Source organism: Montipora capricornis, chromosome 1 (assembly GCF_036669925.1).
Source record: "Montipora capricornis isolate CH-2021 chromosome 1, ASM3666992v2, whole genome shotgun sequence".
In the NCBI taxonomy this organism is placed as follows: Eukaryota; Metazoa; Cnidaria; class Anthozoa; order Scleractinia; family Acroporidae; genus Montipora; species Montipora capricornis.
This window is the reverse complement of record NC_090883.1, coordinates 23,230,933-23,245,932: the sequence shown is the minus strand read 5'-3', so window position 1 is coordinate 23,245,932 and position 15,000 is coordinate 23,230,933. Positions and strand designations below refer to the sequence as shown.

At 41.1% G+C, this 15,000-nt stretch overlaps 2 protein-coding genes across 2 annotated transcripts in view; both read left to right on the top strand.

The window, feature by feature from the left end:
* The window catches only part of LOC138028521 (semaphorin-5A-like), a 530,961-nt gene that overhangs the window by 184,936 nt on the left and 331,025 nt on the right, over positions 1-15,000 (top strand). The window lies entirely within an intron of this gene.
* Positions 9,086-12,034, top strand: LOC138049237 (dual specificity protein kinase shkC-like). The gene is made up of 3 exons (XM_068895420.1): positions 9,086-9,392; positions 9,991-10,652; positions 11,777-12,034. Exons 1-3 carry the CDS (start codon positions 9,161-9,163, stop codon positions 12,032-12,034), a joined length of 1,152 nt encoding a protein of 383 aa, XP_068751521.1. The 5' UTR covers positions 9,086-9,160.

The window sequence follows — 15,000 nt, the reverse complement described above, 5'->3', positions numbered from 1 at the left end:
ATAAATTATCTCTAATGAGAAGCTGTCATCAATGCAATTAAACTGCCATTGAAAGTCACGTGATAGAAGCGCAGAATGTTTGCTTTGCATCGAGATGTCATCAAAAAAGAAACGCAAAAGATCGTGTCCTTTTTCAAGTGCGAAGAAGGCACCGAAACGGAAAACCTCAATAGCATTTAATAAGGAATGGGCCGAAGCGGTCGCCGCTAGTGATAAAGGCTCATATGAAAGAAGAGTCCTCACTTTATCGATCAACAAGTAATAATGACTTTTCACACGTTTTGAGATCTAATCTCCCTACACCGGAAAAACGCCCTAAAGTGTATTTTCTCAAAACTAACATTTCATGCACGTTTCCAGTTCGTTTACAGCAAGTTTTCATCCTTTTTCGCTGAAATTTGGCAAAAATGTTGCCCGATGATGTGGCAAAAAAGCCGTGTCCCGGAATTTTTATTTTTTGCCCTCTTCGAGAGCAATGAGTATTTAAGCAAAGCTAATGCCTGTTTTATAAAAATTTAAAGTTTAACAGCGTATAAAAAACAAACCAGACAATTAATCAAAATTCCCCGACACGGTTTTTTTTTAGATCAAGGTTTGAAGAAAACGTAGCGATGTCGCTCGCTTTCTAGGGTTAAATTCTGACCGGAAAAGAACTCAATTTGTGAAAACTACATACTTAGGAAATGTTTTTATTTCTTGCCTTAAATCAACTAATAATCGGAATTTACCATTCCTAAGCTTTTAGAAAATATATACTTTATTGAGGTTTTTATGAAACGTGTACCCGTGAAGCAGCGACAATGCGCGGTTGTCATTTTGGGTACACTGATACCTTAAGTGGATCTGTGATTTCTGTTGTCTGGCAGTCTTCAGGTAAAAAAATAATTGGAAATGTGACAGTCAAGAATTATTTGAAAGAAAGCTTGTCGACTATTTTGTGCTCCATTATTCAAGGAAATGGCTCTTCAGGGGAGGGTTTGAACCTAAAATATATTTTGTTGCGTACATGGTAATTTGACAAGATTGAGTTTCTTGTCTTCACGCACGCCATGAAATAGGAAGAGGTTTTTAGAGCAAATATGTTGTTTGTTTCAATAATTTTTTCGCTGGAAGAGGTGGCCTTAATGAATTCATCATGTTTTGTAATATGTGAGCCTGACTGGATAGTTATTATGGCAATAGTAAAGGATTTTCGTGTCAAGAAGTAGGTTCTGGAGGTAATTTTGCGAGTGGAAATCAAGTGGACGGTAGACGATAAGTACAACCTCACGAGGCATGGTATATTTAATTAAGTTAACACAACAGAAAGACGCTGACCTGGCATCAGATTAGACTGAAAAGAAGAGAAATTATGAAGCGGAAACAAAATCTTAGTGTGTGTAATAAACGTTTGCTTAGTGCAACTGCAAGACATGCATGACATGGAGGAAAATGTCCGTCAGAGCAATTTGCAATTAGTTTTTTTGCAGACTATTTATTTAAAGAAGAAAGGAGTGAATTTTACTAAAAGCGTGTTTTGTTATCTGTAAACTGAATTTATTACCAAAGCTTAAAAAACTAAAAGACATCAAAATGGGACAGGACATTACAAAATAATTAAAATTGTGAACGTGTGAGTAAAAGAGCCTCTGCTGGCACGACATCTGGGTGACCCCTCAAATGGTGTTATTGACCCCCGACTTGAAAAAATTAACTGGAATGCTGCAGTTCAATACCACACAATTCAGTGCCTTCTGATTTTCTGTAACACGTACGACAGGCAACCCAATGTACGCTTCACGGAAGCGTCTAGTTTTGAGTTGAAACCGTGAATCATTAAACTAGTGAAGTATCGGAACACCTGCAGACTATTTCGTCTCATTTTTCGAAACAGTGGCACCTCCGACGGGACCTTTGTAATCCTCAGGGATTTCATTTAGAGCAAAAAAAGGGAAAACGCCATATCATAACCTAAACAAATGGAAGCAACGCAAAGAGCGCTAGAAACAAAGCTTGCACATCTACGAATCGCTGTCGGCAGAACCGACTCTATCTTGGGATCGGGATATGAAGAAATCGTAGAAAGACACCTTTCAGCCTTGAAAGCCTTAGCAAGCAAAGCAGATAAACACAAGCGAGCTTCGGAGGAATTCAAAATTGAGGCAAAGGAGGAGGATATCAAAGGAATACAGCAATGGAATTCAGAGGTGGTTGACAAGATTATCACAGCCGACCAGGCTGTTAAGTGCCTGAAAACAGCTCTAAATGAGTATCAAGAGGAAAATACGAGAGACAAACAAGAATTTAAAAGAAAATTATTCGAAGCCAAACTAAAATACCAGCAGAATTACGCCTGGCAAAGGAGCAAGAAACCAATGCCCAGTTGCAAGCGTCGAGTCAAATATATAAGTGATCAGGAGAGCTCCAAGCTGGACAACCAGCGAAACTACCTAGCTACACATCGCCCGATTCGAGGGAACATACGAAGATTGGCCAAGATTTTGGAATCAGTTCGTGGAAATGATTGACAAGGCTGCGATTCCAAATGTTACAAAATTCGCCTATTCGAGAAAGTGTGTAGAAGGTTTGTCGTTTTCAGGCGAGGAATACAACCGTGCCAAGACAATTATGGGAAAGACTCAGAAGTTAACAAGGCATACATGGGTCAGATACGTGAGCTGCCAACAATTTCAAACGCGAACACGCAACGCATTCACGAATTCAGTTACAAGTTGACATTTTGTGTGCAATCCTTGCAGGCGCTAGGGAAATTGGAACACGTCATTGGTTATGTTTCTTTGACTCTGGATAAGCGGCCCACCATAAGAGGAGATTTGGTTCGTATGGACCAATCGTGGGAAAATTGTACCTTCGAGAAATTGTCAAAATGTTTTAGGCTTTGGACACGAAGAAATCCAATAGAACGTCAACTGTCAAGTAAAGCAGATCGTAATCATCAAGATGACTGGAAAACAGATAAGCATCCCTCCAAGCTCTTCAAAACACAGCAAAAGAATGTGTCACGTACTCAAACATGCGTTTACTGCGACGCCATGGAGCACAAATCCTCTACCTGCCCTACTGTCACCAGCGTCGCTGAAAGAAAGTCTATTCTGGTTCAAAAACGATTGTGTTTCAATTGTACTGGTCCTCACAAGGTAGTCGAATGTCGCAGCAAAACCTCATGCCAGAATTGTAGCAAGAAACACCATACATCAATTTGTGATATTGAATGAAAACCGGAAGGAATGCTGACAGCTGTTCAAAGTGAAGATTCCGCGAAAGTTGTTTACCCTGTGATGCTTTTGGAAGTTGATGGCATTAAAACTCGTGCACTTCTCAACACTGGAGCTGGTAGCTCTTATGCCTCTGCTAAGCTCATCAACGCCTTGCGCACGAAGCCTGCTGAAATAAAGACGAAAAAAATCGAAATGATGCTCGGGTCAATGACAACCAACGGAGAATTGTACGATATCAATGTCGAATCTGTCAATCGAGATTTCAGCCTAAACAAATCAGTGTCAAAAGTTGATAAGCCAGAACTCGTGGTTTTGCCAAGCCCCAACTATGAAGAGTTGAAGACGAAAGATAAACACTTGGAAGGAGTTCGAATGGATGACAATGACGCAAAGCCGCTATTACCAGTTTATCTTGTCCTGGGAGCATCAGAGTACGCGAATATTAAGACCGAAACACTGCCAAAGGTTGGTTTATCGGGTTAACTTGTTCCAGAGAAAACTGCCCTTGGCTGGAATATCATGTCACCAGGACACGGAGACAGGTTAAACCCTATGTTACTTACACAGTCAACCCGGTTGGACTATGAACAGCTCTGTCGACTGGATGTCCTTGGCCTTTCTGAATCATCCACGAACGATCAAGATGCGGTTTTCGCTGAGTTCAAAGAACAACTAATCCGCTATCCAGAAATTGATTATGAAACGGGTCTACCATGGAAGGGAGGACGTCCAACTCTGCCTAAAAACAAGTCAAGGAGCCTCCGAAGATTGCAGCAACTGCTGAAGAGGCTTGAACGCACTAACACCTATGACCAGTATGGCACCATAATACAAGAACAGCTACACGAAGGAGTTACCAACCCAGCACCAGCCACAGTGACAGGAAAAATGCACGAACCACAAAAGTCAGTATTGTCTGTGATGCATCAGCTAGAGAAGGGCCAAGCCATCCCTCACTAAACGACTCTCTGCATCCGGGGCCGCCCCTACAGAATCTTTTATGGAGCGTTTTGGTGAGGGCCGGTTCCATCCATTACTATTGACAGGTGACCTACAGAAAGCTTTTCTGCAAGTACGAATTAAAGAAGAAGATAGGGATGCCTTAAGATTTCACTGGAAACCAAGAAGTCAAACAGACATCGAAACCTTCAGATTCACAAGAGCACTGTTTGGCCTGACCTCATCCCAGTTCCTATACAGCAGCAATTACAACAACAACTTAACAACAACAACTTTATTACATTTTTGCACATAATACAGTAATAACAGACCTGGCACCGCAGGTAGCGGAAGCTAATCGAGTCGGGCCAGGAAAAATAAAAATAAATGAAATCTGCTAACCTTTGCTTAAAGGAAAAAGAAACAAATTGCAGAAAAGGCAAAAGAAGAACTACTTAAGAGAGAGAGAAACTCGTACTGCACTAGTTCATTTAGGCTACATTACATTAGGCTACGCTACATTACAGGCGAGGGAGCAGCGCGAACCAGAATTAATTGTCCTAATCAAAACGAGCCCCTACGTAGACGATTTGATATCTGGCGCACCATCAGTAAGGTAAGCATACCAACAGAAAGAAGGGTCAATCAAAAGCTTCGCTGACGCCAAATTCACCTTGCACAAGTGGAATTCAAATGCACCCGAGCAAGAGGCAACAGTGAAGATCAGAGCTTTGCGTTACAGCAGTTAGGGTCATCAACGACAGTAACGAAGCTATTAGGACTTCCATGAGACAAAATTGCTGATACATGGTGTGTCCCACAGCAACCAGCTAACCCAACCAAACGAGAAATCTTGTCGCAGCTGGCCAAAGTCTACGACCCACTTGGACTTGTATCATCCACGACACTCTGTGGCAAGTTCATATTCAGAGACATTTGCGAGAGGAAGTTGCCCAGGGACACTCCCATCCCAGCAGATTTGGACGAGAGCTGGAAAAGGTGGCGTGGAGGTCTCCCTGGAAGCTTAAGTGTGACGAGAGCGATTTTTACCATTCAGAGAGCCAATAAAGTCTATCCATCTTGATGCCTTTAGAGATGCACAAATTTGGTTTTATCAGCGGAGTTGATAATGTAAATTGGCCACCGTACATAGAGATCCTAAAAGCTGACGTTTTGAGCGTCAGCCGTTCGTCAGAGCGAATCGAGGAATTGCGGGTTATGTGTAGTTTTTTTTAGTAGAGTAGGATCTACGCTATTGGGGGTAACGTGAAAGATAGCGTAGCTCCTACTCTACAATAAAAACTACACATAACCCACAGTTCCTCGATTCACTCTGACGAAGGGCTAACGCTGGAGACGTCAGCTTTTAGGATCTCTGTACGGTGGCCAATTTACATTATCAACTCCGTTGATAAAACCAAATGTTTGTATACTACTTCCCCACCGACGCAGCACCACAGTTCCTTTAGCAACTACCCCCTTCATTCGTTTAGAGATGCAAGTTTGCAAGGAGTCTGTGCCGCAGTTTATGCAGTAGTTAAGGAAGAATCTCAGGGTCTCATGACTGCCAAATCACGTCTTGCAAAACAGAATTTGACCATACCCAGACTGGAACTCGTTGCAGGACATATGGCGACTAATCTAGCAGTTAACGTTCAAGAAGCGTTGAGCGACAATCACCCACATATCTACTGCTGGTAGCCCTTTATTGGATTAACGGAAGTGGAGAGTAGCAGTTCGTTACAAACAAGGTTCAGAAGATTGAGCAACATTAGGACATAACTTGGCGCCATGTGCCCACCGATCAAAACCCAGCGGACTTAAAAAGCACAGGCGGGAACGCAAGCAATGCAGTCCAGTGGATAAACGGTCCGGCGTGGTTATCTTTTCCAGACAAGTGGCCCACCAATGTGGATATTGGACCCTCGCCCGAGTCCAGTACAGAATCCAAAGAGCAAAAGAAGTACTAGCCATGGCGTTGTCGAAGAAAGATGAGTTCACAGAGCATATGGTAAAGTACAATTTGAAGAATACTTGGCGAATATTCGCATGGTTAACCAGATTCTATTTCAATTGCAGAAGTCCGAAAACAAGTAGAGTGAAAGGACCACTGTGCACAGATGAGATAAATAACCAGGAAGTTTGGTGGACCAAGCAAGCCCAAGCTAAGGCACATGCCCTGAGAACTTTCGAGCTGACAAGCTTCAACTCAACTTGCAACCAGATGCCAGCGGGATATTGGAGCAGAGGAAGAATGATTGGCTCATACCCCACTTACCTTCCAAAAGACAACTTGTTTGCGCACAGGTAACCCCTGTAGCCTAACAAGAGCTGTGTATCTCGACCTGCTTACAAGCCTACAAACCAGCAAATTCATCACAAGTCGAGCGTCCCCTCAGTTACGTGGAAGAAGACACTTCTTACCCCAAGCTCTATGCTGCGCCTACGATCAACACAACCTCCAGAGTTAGGTGCCCATCACTTACGGGAGCAAGATTTACCGAAACGAGCTAAGTACATCCTCCGATGCAAAGAAGCATTGTGGTTAAGGTGGTCGAAAGAGTACCTGAGAAGTCTGAGAGAGCGGCATACCAAGAGTGGAGGAGAGCAAACCTTACACCCCTCAATTGAAGAAGTGGTGATCATTAAGGACGAGTCTAAAAAATGATAACGCATGCAAGCTTGGAGTTGTGAAGAAACTGTTCGGACGAGACGGAGTCGTGCGTGGAGCCAAGCTGCGCGGCGGAAGAGGGGTGTTAAAGCGACCAGTGCAATATTTGTACCCTCTAGAGTTATTCAGACCAAAGCGAAATTCAGCTCTAAAAGCAGTTGAGAGAATTCAAGAAATTGCCAGTACAGAGCTAGGAAGTGAGTAGTGAAGGACTTAGAAACCGGAACATTCAAATTATTACCAGCTGTAATCAACTGATGTTTTTGTTGAGTCTCCAAGTGCAACATGTATTCCCAGAGTGGAAATACATGAGGGAGCGTGTCGGAGACTGTTCGTGACGTGTTCGTGACTGATATGACATTTCCGCTTCTAAACATGCATGTTAAACTAGATAAGGAAACTGCACATTAACAAGATAAACAAGTATCAAATGTATAGATACTTTCTCAAGGCTAAAAAAACGCAGTTGATCGAATGTTGTGATTGTGAGCCATAGAACTTTTGCGAGTTGAAACTGTGAGTCATTAAACTAGTGAAGTATCGGAACACCTGCAGACTATTTCGTCTCATTTTCCGAAACTATGTGCAATTACTTAATCATTGTTTGGCACCTCAATATAGAATTTGCACGTGTTTCTAAATCAAAAAGCAAAAGATACTGTTTACTGATCCATTTTGATGGTAAGTGATATGGATCAGAGTAGACTACGCTCCCTGCTAATTTGATTTTTCTTTTATTGGACTCTTCAACGAACACAAACTTTAAGTTTACAGCGAGCTCACACATTTCTCTTTTGCTAACTTAATAAAATTGTAATATCTTGATATTGTCAAAAAGATGGTTGCGTTATCTGTACAGCATGCATAGCTCGTGGCATATGTTTTTTGGGGGATTACAAAAAATTTACTCCTTCGCGGGGGAGGGTTATGAGAAAAATTATTGACTGAGAACGGGGCTGTGCAAATTGTTAATGATAGTTCAAGAAATTAAGGGTCCCTAATGTCGCTAACCTCTAAGAACAGGTGGACAACCCCGCGTAACGTCACGTTATTAAAAAAAAATCTTTAAAATCTTAGTTTATTGAATATAAAGCACAAATACATACCTATATTTACATGTTTAATATAATTGGCTCAAAAGTAAAAGTGTATATAAAATAGAGTCGATTAATAAAACTAGCTTTAAAACGTTCCGGGTTAACACAAGGTAGTAAGCTCGTTTGGGTTCTCACAAATAGGCGTTTTGACGATTCTTTAACTCTGGGCAACAAATTGTACAGGGGATGAGTAGGTAGGCATGAGAAGGTTATTGATTTCCTGCATTTACAGTAATTCAACTGATCGAGGGAAATGTTCCTTAAAAACTTCAAATCGCGACTTTTCTTTATGAAATTTTATTTCATGGACAGTCAGATAACTAAAGTTTACACACCTCTGCGTTGTCCGGAGTGATTTGATGGGTTTTTGGGACGCCCGTTTTCCCCTTCAGCACTGACGCGTCGTCAAATACAAGAGAAAGAAATAAGACGCCATGCAACTTCAAAGACCGCTCAAGGCCGAGTGTCTCCAGAATTTCGCAGAATCTCTCCAACTTCCAAATGTCGTTCACCTCACAGCCATAGGAACTTGAAAAGTTGATGGCTTGTGCCAAAAACAATGGCATTCACACGGCTCTGCAACCTTTTAAGGTTTTATTCGAGCAGGATTTTGAAAAATCCTGCTCGATTTTTAAGCTTCGATCAGGTTTTTTTCATCGACATACGATTTGGACAGATGTGGCCGATCATTAGATCGACCATTATCAAACTCAAATTAACCAATCAAAAAGCTCAGATTTCCCTACGAGGGATGAATGAAATTGGGCAAAGTATCTGACGAGATCACGTGACCACGTTTTAGTTAACAATCAAACTATCCAAGGGATTTTCTGTCTGCTTTTCAGTTTTCTCGTAAATGTTACGCATTAGTGCTATTGATTTTAGGTCTTGTTTTGCCGGCAGATTAATCCCCCTAAATCACTTATTTTGCTTTGAAATTCTGACAAGCCTACCATAGGATACGCTCAACAGAAAAATGAACTTTTTCATCGCAAAGGCCTTTGTTTTTTTCGCGCGTTAAGAAAATAACAGCAGCAGAAACAACAAAAGTGAAAGTAATGAGATAACAAACAATTTGCAAGCAGGGTAGTAAGAGCTTGATTGCCCCGTCCTCTTTTTGTTTACATGGGCTATTAAAATTTTCCTGTCTCAAAGGCATTACGTTATTTTACACTGACGGCCGTCAATATGGTCCACGAGGCATGAGTGAGATAAGAGTGCTTTAGGCAACACCTATGGGGCAGAACCATAGTGGAAATAGAGAGGATGAACCAGCTCCAGATGAGCTACAACAGCGTATCAATGAACGTGAACGGCAGTCAACACATTGGAGCAGAAGATTGCGGAATCGACTCATCAATCATTTTCACTCGCGACGGGAACTTATCAATGAACGTGAAGGGCAGTTAAGACAAAGGAACACGAGAGAGGAGGAGCTGCAACAACGTATCACTGATGTATTTGGAGGTAGGCGGAGACACAAATATCACGCGAAATTGCCTAAAATTTGTTTCCGGAAGTTTCCTTTTTTTCCCTCAAAATATCTCTCCGGATTTTTTTGTAAATGTCCAGAAAATATGTATGTTTCTTTCCTTGAATAATGCAACCATAACCTAGCAAAGTATGAAGCAATACAGAGATTCAACGGTGTCCTTGTAAGGCATTCAACAAAACACTAAGCTACACTAAACAACTTTACTTATTCGTCCTTGGATTTCATTTCCCCGTACGGCCTACAGTCTCCAAGAAAGTTCCAAGAAAAGTTATTGATTGTTTACTCGGAGCAATGTGGCATATATTAAAAGGAGAATACTCCTGCATGCGATTACTGCAAGCCCATATGAAAGGATTTGTTAAGTTTATTTGAATTTCTGTGCCTGTAAGTAGCATTTAACTTAAAACTAATTGCTTTCGTTCTCCATTTTTCTGGGGGAAAACGTGATTTCAATAGTTTTTCCCTAATAATTTCCAAATATCACAACTTTTTTTCTAGACATGTCGAAATTTTCCAAACATCTTTAGATCTTCTAAATATCTCAAAAAATATCCGGATATCTGTGTCTAGATTTACCTGAAACGCAGTCAATACAAGGGGGAAGGAGAGAGGAGGAGCTACAACAACGTATCAATGAACTTGAAGGGCAGTTAAGACAAAGAGGAAGCCAAATGGACTGGGTGGTAAACAGAGGTGATATCCAAATTACAAGTCATGAACTTGGGAGAGGCGCATGGGGAGTTGTTTATAGGGGGAGATTTCAATATTGCGGTGTTGCTGTAAAAGAGATGCACGAAGAAATTACAGGATGGAGCAGAGATGTGTTTGAGCGTGAAGTGAACATGGCGTCAAAATGTCGCCATCCTTGTCTGCTGTTAGTTATTGGCGCAACAAACGATGAAAGACCTTTACTAGTTACAGAACTCCTTGAGTGCAGTCTAAGGAGCAAGCTGTACCCAAGTCCTGGTGAGCTACCCGTCGAAAATGAGCAAGCTATCTCTTTGGACGTGGCTTACGCTCTCTGCTACTTACACGAGAAAGCAAACCCCATTCTTCACAATGACGTAAGCAGTTCTAACGTGTTGCTGTGGAGATCTGGTAACGGCTGGAAGGCCAAACTGTCCGATTATGGTACTGCTAATTTTGTCCATCGTAGCAATATAAATTGTGCAGGAGCGCCTGTTTACAGTGCACCTGAGTTTGTGCAGACGGAGAACAAGATATCTTGCAAGGTTAGTCTCGGGATGCATTGTTTTGGGACTACTTTGCTTTTTTTCCTATTTTGAAAATGAAGTGGTTCACTGCAGTATTGGCCTGAGATCCAATGCTCGGAGCAAATGTGAATAAACTATCTGTGATCAGAACCCAGATGCTGTTAACCCATACACCCTAAAGAGGCCCCAGTTAAGGAACAAAATAAACTTGCGTTATGTCAGGAGGGAAATCAATGGGTTAAATGCAAAAAGATGAAGTTGTTTTGTCAGAAATGGAGACTGCATGCAGGATAGGGAATAGGGCTTTGGATATTCAAGCCGATGACCCGGGTGAAGTCCTGCTTTATAAACTGACTGAATTGGCCGGTTGGGCATTCTCACGATTGGACGGCAACAAGCACGTAGTTGAGGTTAACGCGGGGAAAAGAATTTCTAGCGTCAATTTCATGCTCGTTTTAGCGATCTCCGACAATATGAGTCCAATGTGACGGGTAATGTTTGCACAATTATTTTTTTAAAAAATCGAAATTTTACAACGAGTGCATCCGGCTAATTCTGAAACCTTATTAAGGGCTGAGGAAAATTGTGGAAGAAGGTTAGCATAACCTGTTGTTTTAACTTTAAATAAAACTTTTGCATTGCAAGAAGCCTTTTTAGAAACTATTTTGTATGTTAGTGCGACAAAGTGTTTTAATTAAATAGTCTATTCATAAATGGAGACTATGAAATTATTTTATTCTCCTAATACTAGCTATCCTAACCGGTCTCATTAGCATGAACGAAATACAAAAGAAATTAAGCTTAAATTTGAGGCGTGTTGGTCAAATTAGACAGAGCACAAAGACAAAAAGACAATTCGTTGGTTGCTATTTTTGAATAGGCTCTGTGACATTCGTCCGGGTTGTTTATATTTACAATTCTGTTGTACCTTTCGTTGCATGTACGAACAGAATTTAATAAAACAAGCTCACAAGCTTATACATATTTACACGGTGAATGAAGTAAGGTGTAGGTGTGAGGAAAGGTGTGATGTGTAGGTAATGGTTACATTGGTTATGTTGTGCTTTGACACTAATAATAATCGAATACTTTTTCGTCGCTAGGGATGCCTAGATGTAATTTTTTGCTGCCTTTGTTTACAGGCTGACGTGTACAGTTACGGTGTTCTTCTTTGTGAAATGAGTATCAGACAAGAAGCTGATCAACAACAGCTTGAGATGCAAATAGACAGTATAGAAAAGCATGATCCGCATCCCAAAATTCGTCTCCTCGTAAGAAGATGTGTTAACCCAGATCCTGGGAACAGGCCATCTATGGACGAGATTATTGAAGAACTTACAGACTGTTCTCGACCAACTCATATTGAGGAAATAATGACTGAAGAACTATACTACTACTAAAGCCAGAAGGCAATAATCCAGAAGTGTCGACATCTCTCTCTTGGGCTTGGCCCATCTCTTTACTCTATTATCTGAATTTGAAATACGGGTCCCGTCAGGTTATGGCCAATCAGCTTGGGCCTGATGACCACAGCCCCTCTGATTGGTCAGATTGGTCAACCAAGTACCCGTAAGAGAGATTGCTCGTGTTTAATGCAAAATCATGGGTCGTGCAATGAAGATAATACCGTTACGTTTTTTGCCGCAAAAATCTGGCAGCAGTCGTCGTAAAATAGACACAGGAAACTGATGGGCTACAGTCCATTGCGGATTGAGACTTTTGGGTTATGGACTTCTCAGTGCTAGAACTCAACATGTAAACGTCCTCCCTTCACTCTTTTGTTGCGAATACCGATGTTGTGCGAACGCAAAGGGTAAACAAAAGCCCATCCATTGTAGGAGCTGTAGATGTAGTGAAGGGTGGAAGGGGGGACATCAGATATCAATTGGTTTCTAACCTATATTATTCTGAATATTCCACGGGAGCTGATTATCGCTGGGAAGTTATAGGAAGCACAGAAATCGACCACGGTAAATATGTGTAAGGTTACAAATGTGAACGGCCGCATCTTCTAGGCCTACTTTGCCGAGAAAACCCTTGGACACTCGTTCGAAGCGGTTGCTAAAAGAGATTTAAAGGGATGGCCTAGACTGAGTGGAGGTGCCTGGTGGCGACAAGATGGCTGAATAAGGTAGCTCTGAATAGTCTCCTATGATATTTTTTAAACTTTGATGATAGTTCTAGCTCGGATTGCTAATTACTATTCTACAATAAAAAATAGGGGTCACCGAGTTCATTTTTGAGATGTAAGCAAGTAAAGACGAAATATAGAGTGGTTTTGGAGAATTTTCATGTTGATATGGTGGCACATTACGTCACAATAGTGAGCGCATTTTGTTAAGCAATAATTGGTGTTTCATATGGTACCATAACTTTGCTGTTACGTGATACAGTGTTGTAATAACAACCCTTCTAATAATTATAAGAAGGTCTGTTAAAAGTCAGGGTGAAACTGGTTCCAGCCACCTAAGTGATACCCACTAAAGGAATAGACTTTAATGCCTAACAAACTCCAAAAATGTGAAAAAGAAAAGCCAGCCTTAAATGAAAATGTTGGCAGGGAGAAACTTTATCTCCACTATTAACATATTTCTTGTTGTTTTATGTCAATCAATTTCGTTAGTCCCCTGTCCGCACAGTTGTATTTAAATTTATCTGTAAGTGAATAATAATCACTAACTGCTTACCATGAGGTATTCCCGCTGGGAACTAACTTTTGCAGTCTTCTTTTCAAGCAGCAAGATTAGTTTGTAGCAAGGTTCAATTACTTTTTCTCAATGCAAAAATCAAAATAAACGATCTTTTTTCACCCCAATGTATGACATATAGAGACACGAGTGGACGGGAGTAAATTTTTGCGGCTTTTAATTTTGCTGGATTTTTTTTCTGCCGGAGCTTATTTTTGCGGGCAAAATCCCCAAAATAAAAGTGCTACACGGTATTGAAGCTTCGCGACAGTATTCTATCCTGAAAAGGTTTTTTGAACACGACTGTGTATTGAAAAAATAGCCTGCGAGAGGCAAATTAACGAGCGGCGAAGCCGCGTGGAGAATGGAGAGGAGTGCTATAAAATACCTCCCCATTCTCCCGGGGGGGCGGGGTGGGGCACTTTAGGAAATTCTGGGTGGGGATGTGCCGCTGGGACCCCGGAACCCTTAGCCTATATCAGAGCTAGTTCAGCTGAATTTTGCTACCCTATACTAGAGTAAACTCGCACCGATTTCCGTCTAAATTCCGATTCTTGACATTTAATAATATCCAGAGGTGTTTCATGATAGCCATTTTTTGACACTGTTGGGGCTGCGTTACGTAAACTTAAACTTTGGCGATTTGATTTTTTTATATTCTTGAGTGGGAATTTCTGGTTTCCTTAGTCTTGATAAAATTTTCAACCAACTGGTCAGTTTCGTGAAAAATGATAGCGGCGGAAATTCTGCGTCTTCTCAACAACAGTCAACCGGCTCATGTTTCTCGACAGCAAGTCCAAGTAACACCCGTAGAAGGTAAGATTTTATTATAACCTTGATTTTCATGTGATGTTTCTACTAACTTCAAACGAGTTTTTAACACCGTCTTAACAAGGTTTTACTGTACACGTTTTATTACGTACCTTTAAATATCCAGGTTAATTGTAAAGTACGCTATTGTGACTAACGTGTATTGCTGGAAGAGAATCTAACACCTGAGTGAAATGGGGTACCTTGGCTTTATTTAATTTCCATCTTGTTTTTCTGGCTAAATGAAAGAGCTGAACTGAACTGAAATGACCCATGAGACTGTAGCAGCTAGAGTGAAGTGAAGTGCAGTAATAGTAATTAAAAGGCTGTTTGTATCAAGAGTGAACAGTGACAAACAGCTGCTCGATAAAAAAAAAACAAGTTCATTTGGTAATAAGTTTTTACAACTTGTATCTCTTTATCTATAAATGAAAGGCGATCCACACCCGATTGTTGTTGCAAGCGAGGAGGAACCACTGCAAGGTGTAAGTCTTGATATCTTTGTAAAGAGGCCTGGAGACGAGTTGCGTGTCACTTATATGCATTGGTGGCGGGGGCGGAGGTGGGGGAGGTTGAAAACAAGGGTGGACAGCGTCCCTCAGGCCAGTACCAAATAAGCCTAAATCGCGGTTGTGCCATTTAAGTTGGTTATTATCAATTTTTTTAAAATTTATTTTACGGCGCCGACCCGTTTATAAATATCAAAAACGTTTGCATTTAAAATTGTTGCATGTCAGTCCTTTTCCCATGAGTACCTTACGAGTAGTCTGCCTTAGTCGGCAGTTTTTACTGATAATGCAATCATGTAGTTGACTATTCATTTAATTCTAATTTTTCTTGTTATCCATCTTAATAAAAGGCAAAAGATA